Source organism: Canis lupus, chromosome X (genome assembly GCF_003254725.2).
Source record: "Canis lupus dingo isolate Sandy chromosome X, ASM325472v2, whole genome shotgun sequence".
Lineage (NCBI taxonomy): Eukaryota > Metazoa > Chordata > Mammalia > Carnivora > Canidae > Canis > Canis lupus.
Window position 1 is genome coordinate 46,788,269 of NC_064281.1, and position 26,631 is coordinate 46,814,899.

Here is a 26,631-nt window from a genome sequence, read left to right on the forward strand (position 1 = left end):
TTGTCTGAAGGAGTCAGATATAATGCAGTTTCCTGTCTAACAAAAGGCTACAAATGCTGCAGTTTGTTCTTTATTTTCAGGCTGAAGTCAGCTAGAGGCACACAACAAAGCAGAGGACAGGAAGAGGATCAGTCCCACGTGAAGTGCACATGGGTTGGGGCTCTGAGGCAGCTGGCTTCTCAGGCATAGGTGGTGACATACTGGGGCCCCATGTTCCCAAAGTAGGAACGTTCCCATTCACTCATGAGCTCAAAGTGCACAGGCCGGTGACAAAAATTGCAGGCAGCCATAGACACATCCTGGAGGGGCAGCCCCACCTCAGTCCAGGCTACCAGCAGCTTCTCTAAAAGGTGGTAAGGGTGGGGAAGGAAAGAATTGGTTAGATTAGGTCTTCTTAATCCCAGTGTCACAATACAGATGTGCCAAGATAATGATCCCCTCAAGCCTCTATGATACCTTAGAACCAGAAATAACCTTTGCTCCATTGTGTGCTATGAATGTTACCATTTGTGTATGAGTGCTGTAATGTATACAAGATTGGGATGCACTCCTTTGACACAACTTAAAGCTGTACTGGCCTGGCCTGGACTACTGCTTAAGTACGGGACATACTCTGACCTAAGAAGTGAATCCATTTGCTTGAAAACTCAGCCTAATGAAGATAACACAATAATAGCCATACGGTGTCATCATTTGTGACCTGTGAGCCTGGGATGGGGGGTGTTCTGGAGTGGGTGGGAACCCAGAGGAGAGAACCTGACCCCATTATTGGAAATGCTACAGGTGTGTGCCAGGGCTCTGTCCTTGACCTTGTTTTTATGCTTACTCCCTGGGAGATCTTATTTAGTCTCATGGCTATAAATACTATTTATATGTTGATTTTGAGTTTTTCATCTCAGCTCAGACGCCTCTTCTGAATTCTAGACCTGTATATACCAATTGCCTTTCTGTTTCTCCACCTGGATGTTTAATCAACATCTCTAACCACATGAGCACAACTGAGCTACTGATCTCCCTGCCTTCCACCAAGTCTACTTTCAGCCTTCCCCATCTGTCTCAGTTGATGGCAGTTCTAGTTCAGTCCAAAGATTTTAGAGCCATCTTTATTTTTCTCTTTCTCTCTTACCACACTTCCAATCTATCAGAAAATGACTACTGATTTCACCTTCAAAATTTAGACCACTTCTCATTCACCTCTAATGCCATCATCAGGTTTAAATCACTATCCTCTCTTACTTGGATTATTACAGTAGCCCCCAATTGGATCTCTGTTTCCACTCATTCTCTGTTTCAGTCTATTCTCAACATAAAAGTTGGAGCAGTTCTGTTAAAACCTCAGTCAACTATGTTCCTCTTCTGCTCAAATCCTTCAAAAGACTTTCAGAGTTGAAGCCAAAATCCTTCCAATGGGAGGATACCTTACACAGTGTAGCCTCACATTTCCCTTCACTACTCAATTTTCTATCTCTGCCTCTTGCTTATACCACTCTATCCACATCATCTCCTTACTATTCCTCAAGTATAGAAGAAATACTCCTGTGACAGGGTCTTCCTGCCTTAGGTTGATCTCTCTGCCTGGGATGACCTTCCTTTTGATATCTGCCCAGCTAATTCCTTTACCTTTATAGCTTTGCTCAAGTGTCCCCTCAATGATCTCTAGTCTTAACACTATTTAATGCTACAACCCTCTTCCAAACCAACCCCTCCCCACCAGCACTTATTCCCTTATCCTGCTCTATTTTTTCCATAACACTTAAAACTACCATGCTATATGCATTGCTTCTTTTTTAAAGGCTTTTGACTATCTCCTTCCTCTAGAATATACGCTGCAGAAGGATAGTGATTTTGTGTCTGTTTTAGTTAGTACTGGATCCCCAGCACCTAGAACAGTGTCTAGCACACAGTAGATACTCAATATTTGTTGGAAGAATGAATTTAAGGATGACCAATTAAGTCTAGAAGATAAAAAAAGTGCACCAGAGGAAAGAGTGAGGGAGGGCATTCCAATAAAAAGGGAGGAAAGTACCAGAGGTAAGAAAGTAGAGCAAAATAAGGGGTTTACAAGTCACTCAGTGGACCTGGAGAACTAAAATGAATGTAGAAAAGAGGTGAGGGCATAGAGTTCACCATGTTTAAGGCATTGAATGCCATGCCAAGGAGCTTCAACTTCTACAGGCCAGTGGTCTCTAAATTTTGGACTGTACAATCTATCAGTACAAACATTTTAGCACATGCCTCTAATTTACGTATGTTTTTTATATACTGATACATGTATAATTGTCAGTCTATATGTTAAAGATCAGTCCATTATGTCTAATTTCCTATTTTTAAGATTAAAAAAAAGGAAAAATTCTAATGACCTGCCTCGCCCTATGGGTCATCTTGCATACCTCACATAGGAGACCACTGCTCTAGTCTAGGCAAATGGGAAACAGGAAGAGGTTTATGTAAGGGAAGTATATAGTCAGATGTTTAAAAAAAATCCCTCTGATGGTCACTCTGGAGAATAGAAGGGATCAAGGGAGAAGCAGGAAAATTAGGAAGAAATCACATTGACATGTATTCAAAAACAGGCAATAGCAAAAAACAGATTTGAGAGAGACTGTAGAGACCATTTGTAGGATTTCAGGATGGGTTGACTGTGGGCTTAAAGGACTGGTGGACGCATGGTAAATGGCTGTCATATTTCTTTACTGAAAAGCTCAGCATAAGTGGACACTCAGAGAATGGAATACTGAGGGCTCCATAATTAAAGGCCAGAGCAACTTAGAGGACTGAGCAAAAGGTCCAGGAGTCTGGATCATCAGCTCAGGCAGTGGACCTGACTACTGGTTATGACTGTAGAGGTAGAGACAGACTCCCCAGTTCAAATCCAATCGCTGTGTGACCTTGGTTGACCAGTTACTATATATTTTTATGCCTCAATTTCCGCATATATAAAATGGAAATGCTAATAATAGCATCTCGGTCTGATGAGTATTAGATGAGTTAATACATGCAAAAAGTTTAGAACAGTGCTTGGCACATGGTAAGTACTTAATAAATGTTGGCTAGCATTAATTAATGTTTTTGAATGAATAGCACCTACCTATCTTATCTTCCTTGAATTCTCATGCTACCTATGCCCCAAACAGAATGACTATTGCCAATGCATGTCTTCTGTTTTCTCATCTCTAGGTCCTTGCTCACAGAATTTCCTTATTCTGGAATGCCCTTGCACTATACCATATGTACTTCAAGGTGCAGCACAAGAACTTCCTCACCCACAAAACCTTCCTAACTTCACGCTTCCTACTTTCTCTAGCCATGAGTGATTACTCTCTCCAGCTCCCAGAGCACTGTAGCTCATCACCCTGGACCAGTATTGTCTATGTCTATATCTCTCTCCTTTTCTAGACTGTCAGCTGCCTACATGTCTTTTGTCCAACAGACTTGGAATGAACACTTGCTCTATGCCAGGCCCTGTGCTAAAAACTGCATCCAGTGGGAATCCAGTAAACTTTAGGTGAATTGACTAAACTGGCATCATTCAGGATAAAACCCAAGCTACTCTGTAGCTCTACAAACCTCTCAATCCAATCCCTGTCTTGTGTTGTCTTTATAGACTCATAGGTTGGCACTTCCTTCCTCTACTCCATTCCTACTACTCTACATCTCAGTAACACCTGCTTATTGTTCTTGATATATCTCAGGCTAGTTCACGTCATTCTCTTTGCCTTTCTTTATGCTCTTCCTTCTGCAAGGAATACCACTTCCACACTATTCTCTTGATCCAATACCACTCTCCTTATAAAATTCAGCTCAGGTGTCACTTCCACTAAGAAGCCTGTCTTGAATCCTACGTGTTGGGTCAGGCCTATTCTCTCTGTTTCCACAACTCTCTGATGCACTCTTTGTTGAAATTTGATCACCTCTTACAGTCATTGTTTGTGTCTGCTATGGCTCATCTGAATTGGAACTTTATGAATCTAGAAAGTGTTTCTCATCCTTTTATTACCCCAGTTTAGAGTCTGGCACACAATAGATATTCTGGAAATATACTTTTAAACTGAATGGAATTCATTCCCTCAACTTATTCAGATCCTGGGGCTGAAGGGAAAGAGTGCTATAGACACCTATGTTGAGGACTTACGCACAAAGTCTTCCATCATCTGAGGGCTGTGGTGAGGGGAGGGTGCCAGACGCAGCAGCTCTTCACCTCGGGGGACAGTTGGGTAGTTGATGGCCTGCACATAGATACCATGCTTGGAGAGCAGGAGATCACAGATCTTGCTGTTCAGTGCTGCATCACCCACCTGGGCTCAGGAGAAAAGCGTGTCAGTATCTGCTACCCTGGCCCCACTATCAAAGTTCCATTGAACAGGTGGAGGGAGGCGGTTCAACAAACATCACTGAAGTTTGAGACAGATTTTTTTTCAGAAAGGGCTTAGTGGCAGCTCCAGAATTTCTATCAAGGAGTTGCTCAGAGGCAACAATTAAATTTGAAGGGTTTGGGATGGAGGTGGTGCTAGGTACCTGGTCTTGAAAGTATTTGCAGAGCAAGCACGCTGGTTTTACCTAGATAGTATGTTAACTTGAGTTCGTTCTGAGTAAGAAGGTGAACCCTCCCCAAGCTACCTCTGGGGTGATTCATTGGGTTAATTTTAAAAAATTCAAAAATAGTCTCCCCACCATTTGCTTCAATGTGGATGGAACTGGAGGGTATTATGCTGAGTGAAGTAAGTCAGTTGGAGAAGGACAAACATTATATGGTCTCATTCATTTAGGCAATATAAAAAATAGTGAAGGAATAAAGGGGAAAGGAGAGAAAATGAGTGGGAAATATCAGTGAGGGTGACAACATGAGAGACACGTAACTGGGAAATGAACAAGGGGTGGTGGAAAGGGAGGTGGGCAGGGGTTGGGGTGACTGGGTGACGGGCACTGAGGGGGGTACTTGATGGGATGAGCACTGGGTGTTATGCTATATGTTGGCAAATTGAGCCCCAATAAAAATAATAATAAAAACAAAAATAGTCTCCCAATATCCCCAAAAAGGAATATTGAATTAGCCCAAGCAGTGACTATTTGTTTCTCATTCACAAAACCATCACAAAAAAGTGTCTTTACCACACTCTGACATACTGACACACACAAATAGATGTTAAGAAAGAGGTAGCAGTTCATTTTTAAAGGCAGTAAACAAACATGATTGGGAATCCAAAATAGCACCTTGTCCCATGGTTTTTTACTTTCTTTCTGACTTCAATATTTTTTACTTCAACTCTTTTTAAGAAATATGTTTCATATCATGACTGATTATATATCCACATATGTCACATATGTGTGCATATACATATGTATAAAACTGAAACACATTTTTCATAAAATATTACCTTCTCTTTGTGATGTATTACAACATTTTCAATTCTATTTTAATTTTTAATACTAGTCATAACTTGCTAAACTGATTTTGCCACGAGTGGTCTTGACCCACAGTTTCAAAAACACTGAATTATAGGTCACAGGTACCCAATATTGTGAGGGTCAGGACAGTCTAATCATGAGATAATAGCTAATGCAAAAAGAGGTGACTAATCCAGAATGGCTGATGATTTTTCAAAAAGGGTAACATAGCTGGAAATGAGGGTAGTTAACAGGAAAGTAAAGAACAGATCAGAGGAGCAGTTGTTGGTTTGCTGGGTGTGGGAGGGCTCCAGAAAAGATAAGTGGGTAGGGTAATGGTCAGGGTGGGGCTCTCACCCGGATGGGGATGATGTGGCTGGGGCAGGGAATGACAGGAAGGCCCCTGTCCATTAGTAGCTGGCGCATGTGCTTGACATTGCGCTGGTGGGCTCGCCTCAGGGCTTGGCCTTCCTCTCCCTTGAGCAGCCGCACAGATTCTAAAGCCCCAGAGAGCACCATGGGAGGCAGTGAAGTGGTAAAGATGAAGCCAGCAGCATAGGAGCGCACCATGTCCACCAAGTCACGGGTGCTGGCGATGTAGCCACCCACACAGCCAAAGGCCTTACCTGGAGATAATGGGGGGAGGATATGCACAGAGCCCATAATTAGTCTCTAAAGGGACAGGATTATGTCCAGATAAACATGAAGATGTGCACCAGAAGCTGGAGTTCCGATTCCTTTCCCAGACCTCTGCTTATCTCTCTTGTCCATGACAGGACAGACAGCTGATAGTTCTGCTGCTTTGAGATAGGACTTCCAAGGCCTGCCACATGCAGTGATGAGATAGGTGGTAGCTGGGTGGGGACCTTTAGCTGGTTAGTCCCAAAAGTGGAACTAAAATGAAGGTTGGGGCTGGAGTGGGGGAGGAATTTAGAACTACAACTCTCCGTACTGACTTGAACCTGGCTATTTGGCCCTACTTAGGGTTATTCTCAAAAACCCCTCCCAGACTTTCTCAGCAACTCTGCAGTGGGGTAGGAGTGGGAGGAGGGAATCCAAGAGTTCCATAGCCTGAGGCTATGAGTTCTACCCAAATAACTTCTATAGCTTTGGGGAGGAGGAAGGAAAGGGTCTTACTGGATTATATATAAGGGCATCCCAAGGCACTCACCAAGAGTTCCAGAGACAATGTCAATCTTGTGCATAACTCCATCACGCTCCCCAATCCCAGCACCCTGGGGTCCATATAGCCCTACAGCATGAACCTCATCCACGAAAGTCAGAGCCCCATACTGATGGGCCACATCACACAACTCCTCAAGGGGACAGATGGCACCTGAGAAAAGCCAAGGAAAAAGGTAGGAGATCACAATGCTTCCCCAGCGTCATCTCCAGTGTGGAATTTGTGACCCATAACTATTTTGGGTTGGAAAAGGGCGAGGATGTGCATACTCGGCTGGGACTATTTCAAACTTCCTTAAATTTGTTGACTGCCTCCATCTCATGCCCACTCAAGGTGTGTGTGTGTGTGTGTGTGTGTGTGTGTGTTTTCCCTAGTTTGTAATCAAGGCTTGCCTCTGTGTTTCTATTTTTACTTCTGACAGTATCTTCTTGTTTAAGCCATTTTCCAGCCTCTCTTTGCTTCCTTTCTTCACTCCCACAAGTCTGTGTATTTCCACTTTGCGTTGGCACTGGCCCATTTGGTGCCTTTGTTTTAATAAATTGAAAAAGTAACTTTTGGGGATCCCTGGGTGACTCAGTGGTTTAGCGCCTGCCTTTGGCCCTGGGGCGTGATCCTGGAGTCCCAGGATCGAGTTCCACATCGGGCTCCCTGCATGGAGCCTGCTTCTCCCTCTGCATGTGTCTCTGCCTTTCTCTCTCTCTCTCTCTCTCTCTCTCTCATGAATAAATAAATAACATCTTTAAAAAAAAAGAAAAAGTAACTTTTTCCTCCAGGTTAATGCAGTCCTGATTTCAGAGCCAACTCATCCCCTCAGGCAGGTGCTTTTGGAAGCCTGTCAATATCTTTATACTGCACTGGTCCTCCCTGTCTCCGTTTTTCTGGATTTCTGTCACTTTTTAAATATTTTATTTATTTATCAATGAGAGACACACAGAGAGAGAGGCTACCTCTCTCTCTGCTTCAGATTTTCTTTCCCTGTACCTCTATGCTTCTGAGTTTCTCTTCTTTTTTTAAAAAAAGATTTTATTTATTCATGAGAGACACAGAGTGAGAGGCAGAGACATAGATAGAGGGAGAAGCAGGCTCCCTGTGAAGAGCCAGATGCAGGACTTGATCTCAGGACCCCAGGATCACCACTTGAGCAGAAGGCAGACGCTCAACCACTGAGCCACCCAGGCGTCCCTCTTTCTGAGTTTCTTTGAGCCTCTGTTTTTTCTGTGTCTCTGTGGGAATGCATTTCTCTCTCATCTCTGTCAATGTTATTACCTGAAGGAGCCCTCCCACAGGCTCAGTCTCAATCTGTTGGATGGAAGAATTAGAAGTAATGTTTGCTCCTCACTATTTTTCATACAGACTTACCATTTTCCTATGTTATTCTGGACATCTTCTATGCTGATAATTGTCTATAATGTCTTCAAATGGCTGTGAATCTCATCTATAGACTTTGTGGCCACTCTGCATATATAAGAACTCATACTTTCTGTCATTCCCCATCTGGAAAATGCTGAGGTGCAGGGAGTTGGAATACAGAAGAAAGTTCTTCAGGTGGAAACTGGGGCTCCAAACCAGGATTAAAAAATGTGAGCAATTCAGAACAACATGAGGGGGAGAAAATCACAATAGGTGGAGCTCAAGACAAATAGGGAAATGGCTCCAGCATAATTTCAATGGAAGAAATTTAGCCCTCAAATTGATAGTTTAAGTAGTGTCCACCAACAAAATAAGGAGCCGTTCATTTGCAAATGTAAGGAAGTAAAATGATCCCAACATGGTTTCCACTAAAGACATAATGAATTACGGTAGTCTCAGAAGTAGAAATATAATCATGGGATAGTTTTACTTTGTTGCTAGTTGTAGAAATGTGGGAGTGGGCACAATAATAAATTTTTCACATATATCAACTAAATTCTCACGGCTACTCTATTATAACCCCCATTTTACAAAAAAAAAAAGAAAGAATGAAAGAAAAATAAAGAAAACCCTGAGACACAGAGCAATTAAGAAAATTGCCCTAGCTAGTAAGCTGTCATGTTGGGATCTGAACATAATAGCCTGGTTCCATAGCCTGTGCATCACAGTTACGTGTTACTGATGACACTTATGTTAGCCAAATCAAGTAATACTATGGACTCTCCTTTATTTCAGTTGGAAAAACAACAAATTGAAATTAAGTGAGAAGTGTTTATTTAATAAATCCACAAGGCGATGTCTAAAACACATGATTTCTGCTCAAGATAGGTAGCAGTAGAATGTTTGGACATTGTTTCAGTTGGGGGAAGAAAAGAGGTAGGAGGGTTAAGGTCATTTATTTCTATTTAGATAATAATAAATGGAATGACTTCCATTGTCTAATTCTTACTATTAGATATTTTATGTTGGGAAAAACTGAGGCTCAGGGAGTTGAGGTGTTACCCAAGATCATAGAACAAGTAAGTGCCAGAGGTGGGATTTGAACCCAGGTCTCTCTCACTTGAAAACATGTTTTGATTCCAATGCTTCATACTGGACCCTGAAAGAACTCCCAGGCAATGGTTCTTAAAATTTTTCATTGCAGAAACCAGACACTAGAATGACTGATTTCATAGCATTTCTAATGGAGGGAGTGTTATGTGAAGGAATTGGAATAATACTTTCTAGGGTACAAATACTTTGGCACCAATTTACTGAGTCAACCAAAACAAGTTGGGTACTGTCTCTGAACATCAGTTCTTAACCTGTAAAATCAGTATAATAGCTGCTTTTATCCTTTGGCATTTACTGGCTTATGGCTTTATGACCTTGGGCAAGTTATTTATTTGTGTCTCAGTTTCCCCATGTAAATAAATAGAAATAATAGAACTTACTCCATAGAATTATTGTGAAGATTAAGCAAATTAATATGTCTAAAATACTAATAATTTCACTGGGTGTTATTCTGTATGTTGGCAAATTGAACATCAATAAAAAATAAATTTATTATTTAAAAAAATAAAATAAAATACTAATAATTTTGCTTGGCATATAAACAAATTCTATACATGTCAGCTATTATCATTGCTACCATGGTTTTTATTATATACATACCATCCATGGAGTGAACAGTCTCAAAGGCCACAATTTTGGGTGTCCTAGTATTGGATTCCTTTAGAAGTTTCTTCAGGTGGTCAGGGTCATTGTGCCTGAAGACAAACTTCGCTGCTCCACTGTTGCGAATACCTTGGATCATTGAAGCATGATTCCCTGCATCTGAGTAAATCTCACAACCTGAAGAACCAGATGCATATTCCTTAAGCTTCTGTTCCAGTATTTCCACTTCAACCTCAGGGCTGACCTGACAGGGGTAGAGAGCCAGCCAGCCATCCCTTTGAAGACCCTGTTCTGCTTCCGTCTCCTCTGGAAGCCTTTGTGACACCTCTTCCTCCCTTGAAAGAAATCCCTTGCCCTGAAATTCTGACCCCTACACCCTTCCCTTCAATCATTTCTAGCCTGATCTGGCACTGACTACCTTGGGGGTAGACGAAATTTTAATTTCCCAAGAAGCTCTAGAGTTTCTTGAGGGCAGGGTCTGGGTTCCTATTCCCAGATACATAAGATCAAGCCTTGGAGAGGAGTTTATCCCAGGGAATGGGACTTGACTTGTTGACTTGGACTGATACTATATTCTTTCTGGCCTAGATGAAATCCGACCTCTTCCAGGTATCATTCTTCTGCTTATAGTTACAGGGTAGATACTTAATAAGATTTTCTATTTGAATCATAAGCTCATGGAATGTCAGAGCAGAACAGAACATTAGTAAACATGGAGTTCAGTTCCTAAACTGTTAAGTGAGGAAGCTAAGGTCTACAAAGGGGAAGACCTTTCCCTAGGACCTGAGGAATATAGAGCTTTTCACTGAACAAATATGGGAGGACAGGTAGAGGTGGGATATTGGTGGAGGGGATTGATTCTTGGCTCCCCCCAAATTGCACTGCCATCAAGGAATTCTGGACTTTCATTAGAGTAAGCTATCACTTCTAACTGAGAAAATCAGGCATGACTTTCTAGGGGACCTGCCATGAAGGAAAATAGATTTGGAGTTTATTGAGAGCAAGAATCACGCAATTTTGTTGTTGTTAATGCAAGAAGATGGTATTTGAAGGACACATTCATTATACACAGTGTAATTCCAATGAGTTAAGCATATGGCTATTCCCATATGCTTCTACAAATACATTTACAAACACTAATATCTTAGTGAAAGAAGATGCTCCTTGAAAGATACATTATACACAGTATAGCTTCAATGAGTTAAATATACATCTATTCCCATATCCTTCTACACATAAGTTTACAAACACTTGTATGTTAATGACAGATGTTATTTGTAGTTTTGATTTGTATTTCTCTGATGATCAGTGATAGTGAGCACCCTTTCATGTGTCTGTTGGCCATCTGTATATCTTCTTGGAAAAATGTCTATTCATGACTTCTGCCCACTTATTAAATTGGATTAATAGTTTTTTGGATGTTGAGTTTTATAAGCCCCTTATATTTTTGGATACTAACTCTTTATCAGATATATCATTTGCAAATATCCTTTCCATTTCATAGATTGCCTTTTACTTTTTTAAAATTTTATTTATTTGTTCATGAGAGACAGGGAGAGACAGAGAGAGAGGAGAGAGAGAGAGAGAGAGAGGCGGAGACACAGGCAGAGGGAGAAGCAGGCTCCATGCAGGGAGCCTGATGCGGGACTAGATCCCAGGACTCCAGGATCATGCCCTGGGCGGAAGGCAGGTGCTAAACCACTGAGCCACCCAGGGATCCCCTGCCTTTTACTTTTGTTGATTATAAACTACCAAAACTGAAACAGGAAGAAATAGAAAACTTGAACAGACAAATAACCAGCAAATAAATTGAATTAGTAATAGAAGAACTCCAAATAAACAAGGGTCCAGTGCCAGATGGCTTCACAGGCAAACTCTACCAAACATTTAAAGAAGAGTTAATACCTATTCTTCTCAAACTGTTCCAAAAAATTGAAAAGAAGGGAAAACTTCCAAATTCATTCTATGAGACTAGCCTTACCTTGATACCAAAACCAGATAAAGACTCCACTAAAAAAGAGAACTACAGGCCAATATCCCTGATGAATATAGATGGAAAAATTCTCAATAAAATACAAGCAAACTAAATTCAACAATACATTTTTTAAAAAATTATTCACCATTATCAAGTGGAATTTTTCCTGGTTTTCAAGGTGGTTCAATATTTACAAATCCATGTGATATACCACATTAATAAAAGAAAGGATAAGAACCAACTGATCATTTCAATAGATGTAGAAAAAACATTTGACAAAGCACAACATCCATTTATAATAAAAACCATCAACAAAGTAGGTTTAAAGGGAGCATACCTCAACATAATAAAGGCCTTATATGAATAACCCACAGCCAATATCATCCTCAGTGGGGGAAACCTGAGAGCTTTTCCTGTATGGTCGGGAACAAGACAGGGATGTCTACTCTTGACAGTGTTATTTAACATAGTACTGGAAGTCCTAGCCACAGCAATCAGACAAGAAGAAGAAATAAAAGGAATTCAAATCAATAAGGAAGAAGTGAAACTTCCATGATTTGCACATGACATGATATTTTATATAGAAAACCCAAAGGCTCCACCAAAAAATTGCTAGAACTGATAAATCAATTCAGTAAAGTGACAGGATATAAATAAAGGTACAGATATCTGTTGCATTCCTATACACTAATAATGAAGCAGCAGAAAGAGAAATTAAGGAATTGATCTCATTTACAATTGTACTAGGAACAGTAAGATACCCAGGAATAAACCTAATAAAAGAGTGAAAGACTGCTACTCTGAAAACTATAAAACACTGATGAAAGAAATTGAAGATAACACAAAGAAATGGAAAGACATTCCATGCCCAAGCGTTGGAAGAACAAATATTATTAAGATGTCTATATTACCCAAAGCAACCTACACATTTAATGCAATCTCTATCAATAGCATTTTTTCACAGAGCTAGAACAAACAATCCTAAAATTTGTATAGAACTACAAAAGACCCCCCATAACCAAAGAAACATTGAAAAAGAAAAGCAAAGGCGAAGGTGTCACAATTCCAGACTTCAAGTTGTGTTACAAAGCTGGGTGATGGGCACTGAGGGGGGCACTTGACGGGATGAGCACTGGGTGTTATACTGTATGTTGGCAAATCGAACTCCAATAAAAAAATATACAAAAAACCACAAAGCCGTAGTGATCAAAACAGTATAGTACAGGCACAAACATAGACACATAGATCAATGCTACAGAATAGAAAACCCAGAAATGAACCCACAACTGTAGGGTCAATTAATCTTCAGCAAAGCAGGAAAGAATATTCAATGGGAAAAAAGACTCTTCAACAAATGGTGTTAGGAAAAAAAAAAGGATGGGGGGACGCCTGGGTGGCTCAGCGGTTTAGCGCATGCCTTTGGCCCAGGGCGTGATCCTGGAGTCCCGGGATCGAGTCCCACTTTGGGTTCCCTGCATGGAGCCTGCTATTCCCTCTGCCTGTGTCTCTGTCTCTCATCTCCTCTCATGAATAAATAAATAAAATCTTAAATAAAAATAGTGTTAGGAAGATTGGACAGCAACATACAAAAGAAGAACTGAACTTTCTTATACCATACAAAAAATAAATTCAAAACAAATGAAAGACCTAAATTTGAGAACTGAAGCCATAAAAATCCTAGAGGAGAACATAGGCAGTAACCTCTTTGACATTGGGTATAGCAAATTCTTACTAGATATGTGTCCTGAGGCAAGGGAAAAAAGGGCAAAAATAAAGTATTAGGAATTCATCAAAATTAAAAGCTTCTGCACAGTGAAGGAAATAACCAACAAAACTGAAAGAAATAACATATTTTATCTTTCTGTCTCTGGTACCCAGTATAAATCTAAGTACACAGTAGATGCTAATTAAACATTTTTTGAATTAATTGATGGGTAAACAAATTACTGATTTATAAGTGAGTAAATGAATATATTACTGAACAAAAGAGTGAGAGGAGGATTATCAAAGATGATGCTGAAGAGGTAGGTAGAAGCTAGATTATTGAGGGCCATGATAAAAAGTTTAGGTTTGGTCTGAAGGGCAATGGGAATATATTAAAGAGTTTGGGGCAGGGGGTAACAAAAATAGGTTTGCATTTATAAAGATATTATTCTGACTGTTGTGAAGAATAGAATATAGGAGGGCAAAGGTGAAATCAAGAAAATGATGTTGGTCTTAAGCTAGGATGGTGGTAGAAGAAATGGAAAGAAGTTTAATTCTAATGGTTGAGGAGGATGTTCACTGAAAAAATTCCCAAAGGTATTTTAGTTGGGGTTATGTATGCTCTCAGAAAAAGTTTCTCAGAAACAGTAGAAATGTTTACAGTGTGCTGAAGAATCAACAGAAAGTAAGGAAGTAGATAGCAAGTGTAGAGACTTCTCTCAAGCAGTTGGTCTATTATAGGAAGGGGATAGATAGGGCAGTAGCTAGATAGTGATGAGAGGACTTTTTTCTTTTTTAGATGAAAGAGACTTTAGCATGTTGAAAGAGGAGAGGCTGAAGATGCAAGAAGAGAAGGAAGTGATAGATCAAATTTTCTGAGGAGGTGGAGGGGAATGAGACACAGAGCACCAGCAAAAGGATAAGTCAACAAGAAACAGGGCACCTCTTTCATTGTGACAGGAGAGAAAAAGTGAGGAGAGTACATGTAGGGATGTTTGTGAGTTTGTATAGTTTGTGTTAAAGAGTTGAGGACATTGCTACTTGAGAACTTCTATTTTCAGTGAGGAAGGAGGTGAAGTTAATTGCTGTGGTTGAGGGTGAGGTGGAAGTGTGGGAAGGCTGAGCAGAATGGGGGGAGGGGTGTTGCAAAACTGCCCTGGAGATTTGGAAGGCTGATCTTGGAAACAGGATCACTAGACAGCATAGAGGACCTGGTACAAGTTTGGGACCATGAATTTTTACTGGATTCCACCTGAGTAATTATATGTGCCTAGGATTGGCATGGAGAAGGTGGAGTATTATATTCATCTGTGGTTGGGGATGTGATGGAATGACAATAGGCATATGAATTGAGGACATTATTAGCTAGAGAGTGGGAGATTGAGAAGATTAAGTGCAGATGGGATCTACTACACAGTGAAAGGATTGGCTTTAGGCAGAAGAGATGTGCCTTCAAATTGTAAAAGGAAAGTATGAAAGAAGGGTAGATGAAAAATCAGATAAGTTTGTAGGTTTGATGGCTTTAAGCTAAAAGAGTTTCTCTCTGGTGGCTTCTGTTTTCTTTGCCATGTGAGATGTGAGGTTATTTGCTAAGAATGAAGGAAGAGATAGTCACAGGTTTTAAAATAGAAGAGTGTTTGAAAAAAGCTAGTATGGAGACACCAAAGGAGTATTTATGGGTGTTATGGGCCCAGTTAAGTTTGGAGGGGGTGATAAATTTACGGTGTTACTCTTCTGTGGAGTTGAGCAATGTTCCTTAGTAGTATTCTTCAGCCTAACTAAAGAAGGGGAGAAATGAGAGGGATATAGTCATCCAGTGTTGAGGATACGTAAAGTGGGTAAGAAAGAAGGGCAATGGGAGCAAGTGAACTCAGAATAGAGGGAAAAGGTGATGAAGGCAAGGAGACTGCATGCTATAGTGCAAGATTCCAACCTTGAACAGAACTCAGGCCCTAGGCTTACCTGGCAGGATCTTTGCCAAAGTGAAGAGAGTAGAGTCATTCGCCACAAAGCAGGAAGAAAAAAGCAGGGCTGCATCTTTTTGGTGCAGCTCAGCCAGCTCCTGCTCCAGCTCCACATGAAACTTACTGGTACCTGAAATATTGCGGGTACCACCAGCTCCAGCTCCATGACGCTGCAGGGTCTCCCTGGCCAGGAGAAAACAGAGGGAGGACAAGAGGAGGGAAAAACCCTTGTCAGGTACCAAGGAACTGGGTAGGTTTCTCTTCATTGATGGAGGTCAGTGTTGATTTAGTTATCCTATATGAGCTGTGCCCTATGTAATCAAATAGAGGGCAAGATTGACACAATGAGGAGATATGGGTCCTCCTTCTCAGGATGACGGCACTCAGGGATGGAGGGAGAAGATAGTTGTACAGCTAGGAAGACCTTCTAGAGGATGTCACACACTATCTCTAGCAATATTCATTCTGTAACCAGAGTAAGAGCTCATGGAAAGTGGGCCTTGCTTGGTCTTCCATCTTCTCCATAGAACTGGACAATCAATAATTTGGAAATCATGGTTTGTTGACTGACATGGTTCATATTTGAGGGTTAGGTATGCTGGAAGACCATGGACAAAAGGGGTGGTAGGTGCAACTCAGTTTTCCACTGCCGCTCTGCTTTTCCCTTCCATGTGTGGCTTTGATTCTTTTTTGTATGTGTCCCCACAGCTCATGGCCCAGATCTTACTACTCACTGTGTAGCTTGCAAGACCCGAGGGTGCCGGCTCATGCCTAGATAGTCATTACTGCACCAGACTGACACGTCCTTTGAGGCCATAGATGCCTCAGAGAAGTGTTGGGCAAAAGGGTATGCATCAGCCCAGCGATTTACAGTCTTGAACACACGGTAGGTATGGTCCTGTTTCTTCTCCATGATCTTGTGCCTGAAAAACTGGTCATAACCAAAAACATGGTTTCCTGCCAAAGTAGAAATGGAGATGAAAAGAATTCATTTTTAAATCACTTCCTGATTAGTCCATATTTTATCCACGTAGTTGATTTTGAGTTCTCCAGTTCTCTTTCCATTTATTCATTTATTTGATCAGTCATCAACTTACTGAGCCACAGTAACTCTCCATGACTTCATTCAGTGATTCCTTTGCTTTCTCAATTGCTCAGTCGCTCAGTAAATTATTCATACATTCACTCAGATTTACTGCCCCTGGCAGGGCCATCTCTCTTTTTTTAAGATTATTGTGGTTGCCTTCTTGCTGAAATCACTACTTCTAGTTTTAGTGGAAACAGTATCAACAGATCAGGTTTCTAGTCATTGCTCTCCCACTTCCTAGTTATGTGACCTTGAGCAAGTCATGAATCCGCTCTCTTAATTTCCTCACCTGTAGAATGGGGCTAATAATACCTTCTTGGAGAATTGCGAGCATTTGATGATAAACAGAATGTAATACAGCCAAATTAATGTCTGGTACAATTAGTATTATTACAATTATAGTAATAGTAGTAGTAGTAGTAGTAGTAGTAGTAGTAGCAGCAGCTAATATTTAATTATATTATTATAACCAACATTTAATGAGTGTCTATTATATGTAATGCCTTCTCTTAGGAACTTTATAAATATTATTTCTTGTATTCCTCGTAACAGCCCTATGTGGAGAGTTTTGTTAGTATTTGCATTTTACAGATGAGGAGATGGAAGCATAGACAAGTTAGGTAACTTGACCAAGGTTATGCAGCAAGAAAGTGGCCTACAAATAAGTGACCTAGAGTTTACTTTCAAAACTGCTACTACTATCAAATGGAGCAATACTATTTTCAGGATAAATGGAAACAACGTGTGCCAATAGACTTGTTAAACATGAGACAGAAATCATGATTGTTGCAGATGACAACTGATGTGGTAGGGATGTAAACTGGTAACATCTTTGCTGCAGGGATGTTTAGAAATATGTATCAAGAATTTTTAAAATGCAAATACTGGCATACCTAGAGAAATATTTGCAGTATTTTTAACAGAAAAAAATGATTGATATCCAGAACTTTTTTTTTTTAACTCTGAAAAATTTGGGTTCTGGATGGTTCAGTCAGTTAAGCATCTGACTCTTGATTTTGTCTCAGGTCATGCTCTCAGGATTGTGAGATTGAGCCCTGCTTTGGGTTCTGTGTTGGGCATGGAGCCTGCTTAAGATTCTCCCTCTCCTTCAGAGCCCCCCTTTCTCCCTCTCTAAAAAGAAAAACACCTCTAAAAACTTACTATGAAAACTTTTCAACCCACTAGAAAAATGGGCAAAGAATATAAATAGAAAATTTAATAAATGCAGAAGATTCTTAAGGAAAACCAAACTGCAAAATCAAATTTTCATCCATATTGATAAAGATGTAAAAGTCTGATGATATCAAGTGCTAGAGAGGGTGTGAGAATATGAATACTCTCTTTGATAACTAGTACACCACTTTGGAGGGCTAACTGACAATGTTTATTAATGTTAAAAATGTATACAACCTTACACCCTAAGATTTTTCACCTCTTAATGCTATCCTAGAGGAAAAAAAAACCCTACCTATGTCCATGCTGAGGTACACTCAGAGTTTTTTGTTGCACCACTATTTGTAGTAGGAAAATTTGGAAGCAACTCAATAGAGGAATAGCTAAATAATCTCTAGTATAACCATTATGGGTCTAAGATAATATTATGTATTATATTTGAGTACATTTATATGTACATAAAACAAACATACACTATAAAGCAGAATAAAGCACAAAAAATTGAAAATAATAACCTGCATTATAGATGCTTGATTAACTGAACGATGTTGCATCCATGCTTATAGAACCATTCAACCATTAAATAATGATTATGCATCTCTATGCTTAGGGCCATGAAATGATGCCCATGACATACTGTTAGGTAAACAAAGCAAGATAACAAAACCAATGAGAGAGTCCTAACTCTGGGAAAAGAACAAGGGGTGGTGGAAAGGGTGGGGGGTGGGGTGACTGGGTGATGGGCACTGAGGGGGGCACTTGATGGGATGAGCACTGGGTGTTATGCTATATGTTGGCAAATTGAACTAAAAAAAAAAAAGGATAACAAAACCAGTAGAATAAAATCACATTTCTAATAAAAACATGTATGTAGAAGGAAGTATAGGAGGTATGTCTGTGTGTGTGTGTGTGTGTGTATTATTAGTCATGGAAAAGTATATGGAAAAAATATGAAAAGTTAATAGTGGATGGTGGAAGTCTGAGTGATTTAAATTCCCCTCTATATTTTCCTATATCTGTTGAAAAATACAATTAATCATCTTCCTTTTATATTAGAAAAAGGCAAATTGCATTATGAATAATCAATATAAACACATACAAGAAAGGGGAAAAGGGAAAAAGGCTATCGGTAAAAGATGAATTTTTGAGGGAAGTATGAAGAAGAAATAATAGGAATAAACGTAGTATTTACTGAGGCCTCAAAACAGCTAGAAACACTTCCATAAATCTAATTTTATTTCTTCCTCATGATAACCTGTTGAGGCAAGCATTAAAATTCCACTAAAAGAAACTGACTTACTTGCCAAAGAACATTGATCCAGCAAGTTTTAAATTAAAATTTAAACCCAGACTCCCTTTGGTTTCAAAGTACTTCCTTGAAATTTCTTCTACTGTTTCAGAAGCCCCTTTAGCACTCCTTCCACATTCCTACCCCCCTTTATTTCCATCTGAACAAACTCACCAATCATGTTGTTCTGAACCAGGTGTGTGACCTTCTCTGAAATTAGCTCTAGCTCCTGGGGATTGGAGAATGGCTTTCTCAGGCTGGTTGAGGCCGGGGATCTGGGCAGGTCTGACAGAGAGTGTGAGATTCATTGGCCATGAATAGAGGGGAGAAAAAAAGAAAGCATGTGCTGTCCTCTTTAAACTCAATACAACATGAAAATTCAAGTTTATGAAGTAGAGAAGCCTGTAGAGAGAAGAGATATTCTGCAAAGTGAGCCCCCACTCATCTCACCAAGTGGAAAATTTAGTGTCAGGCACTTTCCATAAGGTATTACATTTTCCCCATTAGAAAATTCCCTTGGGCAAAGTAACTGGGGCAGCCGCCCTGAATCTTGTACGTAAGAGGTATATGCAGGACATTGTACCTTACTCTTCTTTTCCAAATGTCATTAAAATTCAAATTTGAAATTTTTATTTTTAATGATATCCCAAAAGGGCCTATGAAAAATGTCAATAGTGTGGCCATATTTCAAGTGTGATTTTCTTGAATAGTCTGCACCAATTGAGTTGACCTGGGGCTTCATATCCTTTTAAAAGATGTACCTGCTTCCAACACTTACTCTCATGCAAATCCAGATTGTTGTAGAGTGGTATTGCTTAAATGTGGGAGCCCAGACTGTTGCAATCCATTAACCACTTGGGAGAGAGGAGGCAGAGCTCTAGAGGGCTCATTTTAGACTAATGGCTTAAAGTTACAAGAACCTCTGCATTTATGTGTGTTGGGGAGGGCACATTTCAGTGCACTAAGCCATTGCCTACCATGGTCTCCTTGGAAAAGACTGGACTTCCCATCATGGGATGCATACTAGTTGACCTAGAATTAGCCTAGCTCAGGACTGTGATGAAGTGAGTTCAAGCATTAGGAGTAGAGCTTGGATGAGGTAGCACTTGACTCCAACCTGTCTTGAAAGTCTTCACATCCTCCTGGACTTCTGGAGCTGCCTTCTGCACAATCTTGCTCTTCCCATCCTGGAGTTCTGACAGCATAAAGGGACAGGGGCTTTTGGCCCAAGGTGGAGAGTCTGTGCAAAGGTAAGAGAGTAAGTGGCAATGCATTTCTAGCCATAAGTTTAGTTTAATAATGATTACTGAGACCTATTGTATCCCAAAGCTCTATCTCAGGCTATGGTAGGGATACAAAAATGTCCCTTGCTAGGGGAGCTTTTAGGCTGGTAGAGGTGGCATACACTGAAGACACATTGTGAACAGTGCTGAGATAAGAGAGAGGACATGGGCTGTGGTAGTCTAAAAGAGGGAGGAAACATGACCCAGAATTGGAAATGGATAGGCTGGAAGTTTAGACAAGCTTCACAGAGGAGATGATGCCCACGTTAAGTGTCACATGAAAAGTATGAGATACTCTGGTAAAAGGTATGGGTGAGGGTCATGTGACAGGTGCAAAGACATAGAAGCTTGAGACAATAGAATTCATCCAGGCAAATTTAAGTAGTTTCAGCAATACTGGGAGTATATAGAGTATGAGGGGCATGAGAGTGACACTCTTGAGAGATATTGGCAGAAGTCAGAACCCAGATGTGTTTTGGGGTCAGCTCATTTTGTCTTGACACATTTCACATAAGCCTTCCCACTTATTAGGCAATGATGGTCAGTATGACTTGGAACCTTATCTGCAAGATCCAGACATTCTCCATCATTTGCCAGAAACTTCTTCTTACCTCCTCCAGCCTTGGTTGCCTTAAGGTGGATTTGAGAAAAGGTTGGTCTTTGGGTGGCAAGGATAGGACAGCGTCCAATACCAAACAGGAACTGATGAGTCTTAATGATCTTGCCCAGGAGGCCTATATGGTCCCGGGCAAGCACAGGACAGCACTGTAGCAACATAGCTACTACTACCATCTTGAGCCCGAAGTCCTACAGAAGATGTGGAAGACATAAGAATCCATCATGAAAGCCTGACCAAAAGCCAAGGGTCATTCCTGTGTTTGATGATTTGCCTATAGCTTTGCAACCAATGTATGATGCCCCTTTTAAAGATGCCCTCGTTGTCCTTCCATGGTAAGACTTTTCCCAATATCAAAGTGTACCAACAGAGCATCAGGGAGGAAGAAATGAGACAATGACCATTAGACAATGGGGTAAAGCAAAGAGTTTCAACTGAAGGTTAGGAAGCCTAAATTCTGATTCAGACTCTGCCTTCTATGATGGTGAGGATTACTGAAGTATGCTTGTATGTAGCAGGATGAGAACTGATGACCACCAACTCTTTGATAACACTTAAGGTTAAAAGTCTTTCTAGAATATTAGCCTTAGTCAAGTTAATATTCATTCTGCTAATGCAAACAGATGCCATTGGCCAGGACTCCTGAGGCTTGGCTTAGAGTGTTTCCTGAACAGGCCCAACCAGAAAGGAAAAAGGAGCTTGAGGCCACAGGTTCCAGCTTAAGTAGATTCAAGGAATAGGACAAAAGGGAAGGCCTTAGGCCCTACAGGCCATGTGCCACCAGACTGGTATTTTGCTGTCTTTGAACTTGCTCCTGGATTTTAGAAAAGAACAGTTAGAGGAGATGAAAACAAGATCCAAGGGATTAGGGAAACAAGCCTAAGGGCTAATGAAAGAGGCAGAAGATAAGACATAGGACAGAAGGGACAGAGTGCAGGTCAGAAAAAAGATAACAAATACCCATTTGGTATACACATACCTATTTGAATACAAATAGGCATTCAATAAATATTTGTTGAATTTAGGATTAAATTAATGAATGAATAGGGACTGAAGTGAAGGAAAGAAAAGAAGGGTAAGGAAATAGAAGAAAAGAGAAACTGGGGAAGATAAAAGGGGGAAGTGAGAGAAAACAAAGGTACAGTGGTAGTGGTGAAGTTAGAAGAGAATTGTGGGAGAGAAAGAGATCAATAGCATAGGGAAAGGGATAGGCTCATGATATGAACAGGAAGAGGAAGAAAAACAGGAGGTTCAGAAAAACAGAAAAAAAGATTCTGGGAGATACAAAAGGATAAGGAAAGAGACTTAGATGAGAGAGAGAGAGCAGAGGTAGAGGCAGAGATAGACAAGACGCAAAATGGACATGAAGAGAAATAAAGGAACATACAAGAAAATACAAAGACTCAGAAAACTGAGTGCAGGAGAGGTGGGAATCCAGCAGGAGCAGAGAATCAGTCAGGCACAAAGATAAGGGATAAATGCTTCCATAGATATTGGGGGTTAGAGAGAGCAACACAGAAGAGTTAGGGTAAGAAGAGATTGATGCTACTGAGGGAGATGAGAGAGACTGAGCAACAGAGAGAAAGGAATAGAGATAAGATAAAAGGATAGATAAGAAAAGATGGTTAAGGTGTGCTGAAGGTTGGGATGAGGGAGGGCTAGGAAATCTAGAGGAGGACAAAGAACGAATAGGAGAAATAGATTAAAAGTAAAACAGCAGGGCAGCCCGGGTGGCTCAGTGGTTTAGCACCTGTCTTTGGCCCAGTGTGTGATTCTGGAGACCTGGGATTGAGTCCCATGTCAGGCTCTCTGCATGGAGCCTGCTCCTCCCTCTGCCTGTGTCTCTGCCTCTCTCTCTCTGTGTATCTATGAATAAATAAATAACATCTAAAAAAAAGTAAAAGGGCAAACTGGAGATCCAACATTAGAAAGTGAGACAAAATAGGGGACAAGACAATAGGGGAGATATGGGGGAATGTGGGAAGCCTAAGACCCGGGCACCACCAGAAGAGCTATGGAGTAGAATCTAAGCACCTCTAGTATACAGGACTTTATATTGTAAGGGAAAAGTGAACAGGATGACCTCATAGCCCTTTCCTTATATGGTAACCTCCTTTATTTCTTATGGAACAATACCCCTCCCCCTAATTCACAAAGCAATCTCTTCCCCTTGTTCATCTAAGAGCATTCTCCCTTCAACATTCACAGGCTGTCATAGGAGCATAGATCAGGGCAGGGTGTATGACACCTGAAATTGGGAAAGGCCAAGGGGTATTGAAAAAACTAGATGAAACTCATGTTAAGCCGTTAGAACAATACTTGACACACAGTAAGTTTTCAATAAATGTTAACTTTGCTTACTTAAATTACAGCTTCCCAGCTACCTGTTAGATGTTTTTGGAAAGCCACTTCCCCTCTCTGGGTCTTAGCTTTCATCAACTGTCAGATGTAGGGTATTTATGCCTACTTCATATGGTAGGTAATGAATTGGATCCAATGCCTACATCATATGTGGAGATATCAGTTTCCCCTCCCCTGCCTGCCTGCAAAGGCCAAAGCACTTAGGGCTGAGTCTGCAGACCACAGATAAAGCTCCCAGTATTTATCATAGTTGGAGTCTCACCACTCCCTAAACTGAGACCAGGGTGTGGGAGGGAAGGAGAGCTCCTTTCTAGAATCATGATTGAGCATCTGGCTGGGACTGCCTCTGGCAATATGTGGTAAAGATGGGTGGATGATCCAGGAAAAGGAAGGCAAAGAAGATGTTCAAGTTCTAGGCTCCTGCAAACTCCCTTCCCCAACATCAACACTGACAACAATAAGACAACAACATTGGGATATGTAATGTGAAGGAAAGCCTCCAAGATTGGAAGCAGAGTCCAGTTCTGCCTTGGGATGATCGTGGATTAAGGCCTTTTCCCACCCCATATATAATTCAGTCCATTCATCATCTCTCAGGAACTTCTGGCCATGATATTTTCAGGGACCTGGGAAAATATAGAATACGTTTTGGAATTTGTTGAATTATCAAGTTCTTTCAAGCTTCAATTGCAATTTCTCTGTTCTGATTCTCCTTTCCTTGAATTTGCCCAGCTCCCCTCTCCCTGCCCACTTTATGATCCATAATTTTACAGTCTAGTTACCTTCAGCTCTGTTTCCATTCCATCTCCCCTACCTATCATGGGATTGGAGTGAGTAAAATTGAATTAAGAAAGTATTTTAGGCAATTTAGTGTATCTAAGAGCACAACCTCTGGAGTCAGACTTTCTTGAATCCTGGCTCCACCACTAACTAGCTCTGGGACCTCAGAAAAGTTTTGTCTCTTCTCTACATCTTATATCTGTAAAGTTTAAATAATAACAAAGACAAGCTACTTCACAGGGATGTTGTGAAGATTCAGTAAAATAATCCTATAAAGTATATAAAACAGTGCTTATCTTAGAATAAATATTGAAAATAATGTTACTATTATTTCTATTTTCTACAGTTCTATGTAGAGAAAGTGAAGGTACATCCAAGGAATGTACCTTTACTAGTCTGTACACCATAATAGTTCTCTAAAATTGATTCTTGTCTCAATCCTGATTTTTATCTTTACCCTATTAAAACTTACTATATGAACTTGGGCTCTTTACTTTCCCTCTCTGGGTCTCAGTTTCCCACTTCATTAATTTCATCTGGTTCTAATAGTCAAACACAGAGTACTCACTGTGTCAAACATTGTTGTAATGCTTCACATACACTGACTCTTTTAATTATCACAACAACCCTATGAGGTAGACACTAATATCAACTTTACTTCAAACCTGAGGAAACTGAGCTCCCCATAGATTAATTAACCCATTCAGGTCACAGAGCTAATAAGTAAGAGAAGTAGGATTCAAACCGAGGCAATCTGACTTCAGGGCTTGCTAACTTAACCACTATGGATCTATGATTCAAAAATTACTACATATTTTCTTGGCTGAGAACCTGACTCCAGACATTAATCCCCTCTGCTGCACTAACAGGCCCCTTTCTGGGACATTTGATTTTGGACTGTGAAAGTGCTTTTAGCAAAGGAACAGATTTCTAACTGAAGTGGAATTTCAGGCACTGGTGAACATTAATTCATTCAATTTAACAAATTATACATCCACTTTAGCAATCTTTGCCAAGGATCTTCTTAAAACAAAGATTCCACCAAAGATGTAATGGTGAAATTTCAGGCCAAGTGACAGATCATTACTTGTAGGTGTTCCTTATACCTTAAAACCCTTTTTTCATGTCAGCAGCCAATATGTAGTCCTAGAGATCAGAGGGGCCAACCACAACTCTACTTCAGCAGAGAACCAGAAACCACTCATTGCCATGTTCCTTGCTCCCTCTCTCCCTTTTGTGGATTGCTTTGCAAGAATCAGTTAGGTCTGTAGGGGATGATCACTTTTCTTCCAGAATTGAATGTATCAAACTTTACTTCCCCTCCTGGCATCCTCTCAGCGTCATGGAAGAGTCATAGAGAATTTTAGATACTTGGAATCACAGAACTGAAATTTTTAGAAACAAAATTTCAGAAGACCACAATATCAAAGTTAGGAGAGATTTTGGAGATCACAGGACAAGCACCCTTTTTTTCAGAGGCTGAATGACTTGCCTAGGGTCTCACAGAAAATTAGAGTGAGAATACAAATCTATTGGCATTCAGCATAGAGCCCTTTTAGTGACAAAACATTCCTCTTCATCCTTCTCCCCTTATTTATGCTAATCAATTCTTAAGTCCTTCAATTATCTCTCTACCCATTTCATCCTTCCCTTCATCCCCACATTCCCTCTATTTTCTCTCCCTACCTCTGGCCCCCTAGGCACAGACCTGCTGAGTTCTGCCATCAGCTGAGCAGAGAAGAGTCAGAGTGAGGGAGAAATGGATAATTACTGGAAGAAATAGCAAGACATATTTCTGACAGACAGAGAGGGAAAAGAATAGAGAGATAGGAAAACGGAGAGTGAGAGATGCCAAGTAGAAGAAAGAGAGACAAAGAATGAGAGAAGAATATACAGACAGAACTCAGACAAAGAAAAATAAGAGAAAGCTAGAGTGTCAGAGACAGATGAAGTGAAGTGAATGATCCTGAAAACTAACAAGGGAGAGAAAAAAGGCAGGACAAAACAAAGGAAAGCCCAAAATAGGGAAAGACAAAAAAGATATAGGAGGAAAAAAGAAAATGTCAGAGAGACAGATTCTAAGGAATAAAGTCAGATCTAGTCAGACCAGAGAGTTAGAATGTGCAGGCTTGAGGTGGGCAGTAGACCAGAAAGACCAGTAGACCAGTAGACCCAGACTGAAAGCAACTCTTACCTGTTGCCCTGCACTGAGGACGAACGAACGACGGGTGGGTGCTGTAGGTAAGAGCCTGGCATTTATCCCTTCCCCCTTGGCTCAACTCCACCCTTCTCTCCTTCTGTTGGCCAGGCTCTGCATTGGCCCCAAAGGTATCACAGGCTCTTGCTAGAGATAAAACCTAGTGTAGTCCCCTGTCACCCAACCCCTTCATTTAGCACTGCCTCTCCTATTCCTTCTCTTCTCCCTCTGGAGTAGTAAAATGAGCTTGCTAGGTTTTAGAATCAGATAATCCATATATACCTAGGGCAGCTTGAGAAAAACCACCTCTCTGATCCTTGATTTCCTTGTATAAAAGAAAGAAAATAAAACTCAGAAGCAACTATAGCACAAGTGGGAATGGCCTCAAACAGACAGCTTCCATAGACTACATTTAGGCCATTGTAAAAATTTAAAACATAATCTGTAGAAAACAATATGAACAGTGCCTGGTTAAAAAAAATAACAGCTAATATTAATTGGATTACCGTGCACCAGACCTTTCATTAAGTGCTTTACAGGAATTAATTTAGCCCACCCCAATAAGGACC

General features: G+C 40.5%; 1 protein-coding gene across 2 annotated transcripts; it reads right to left on the reverse strand.

The window, feature by feature from the left end:
- Window positions 1-57: 57 nt before the first annotated feature.
- On the reverse strand, window positions 58-26,209 carry ALAS2 (5'-aminolevulinate synthase 2). Of its 2 annotated transcripts, XM_025468514.3 has the most exons (12): window positions 26,060-26,097; window positions 23,648-23,711; window positions 20,720-20,915; window positions 19,943-20,065; window positions 19,000-19,110; window positions 16,012-16,234; window positions 15,276-15,460; window positions 9,632-9,811; window positions 6,557-6,721; window positions 5,743-6,011; window positions 4,133-4,295; window positions 58-343 (listed from the first exon to the last, which is right to left on the reverse strand). In XM_025468514.3, the coding sequence occupies exons 3-12, from the start codon at window positions 20,898-20,900 to the stop codon at window positions 180-182; spliced, it is 1,764 nt and encodes a 587-aa protein (XP_025324299.1). In that variant the 5' UTR covers window positions 20,901-20,915; window positions 23,648-23,711; window positions 26,060-26,097; the 3' UTR covers window positions 58-179. The 2 variants fall into 2 exon arrangements, with proteins under 2 accessions (XP_025324299.1, XP_025324298.1); XM_025468513.3 differs by lacking the exon at window positions 23,648-23,711 and having other exon boundaries at window positions 26,060-26,209.
- Between the last annotated feature and the right edge of the window lie 422 nt (window positions 26,210-26,631).

Bases quoted from the DNA above. Each gene is read 5' to 3' on its own strand.
- ALAS2 (XM_025468513.3), bottom strand. From the start codon at position 20,900: ATGGTAGTAGTAGCTATGTTGCTACAGTGCTGTCCTGTGCTTGCCCGG. The intron at 15,461-16,011 runs GTGAGTAGTAAG...TCTCCTGGCCAG, and splicing joins CGGGTCTTGCAAGCTACACA to GGAGACCCTGCAGCGTCATG. The intron at 9,812-15,275 runs GTAAGCCTAGGG...CTGGTTCTTCAG, and splicing joins TTTGGCAAAGATCCTGCCAG to GTTGTGAGATTTACTCAGAT.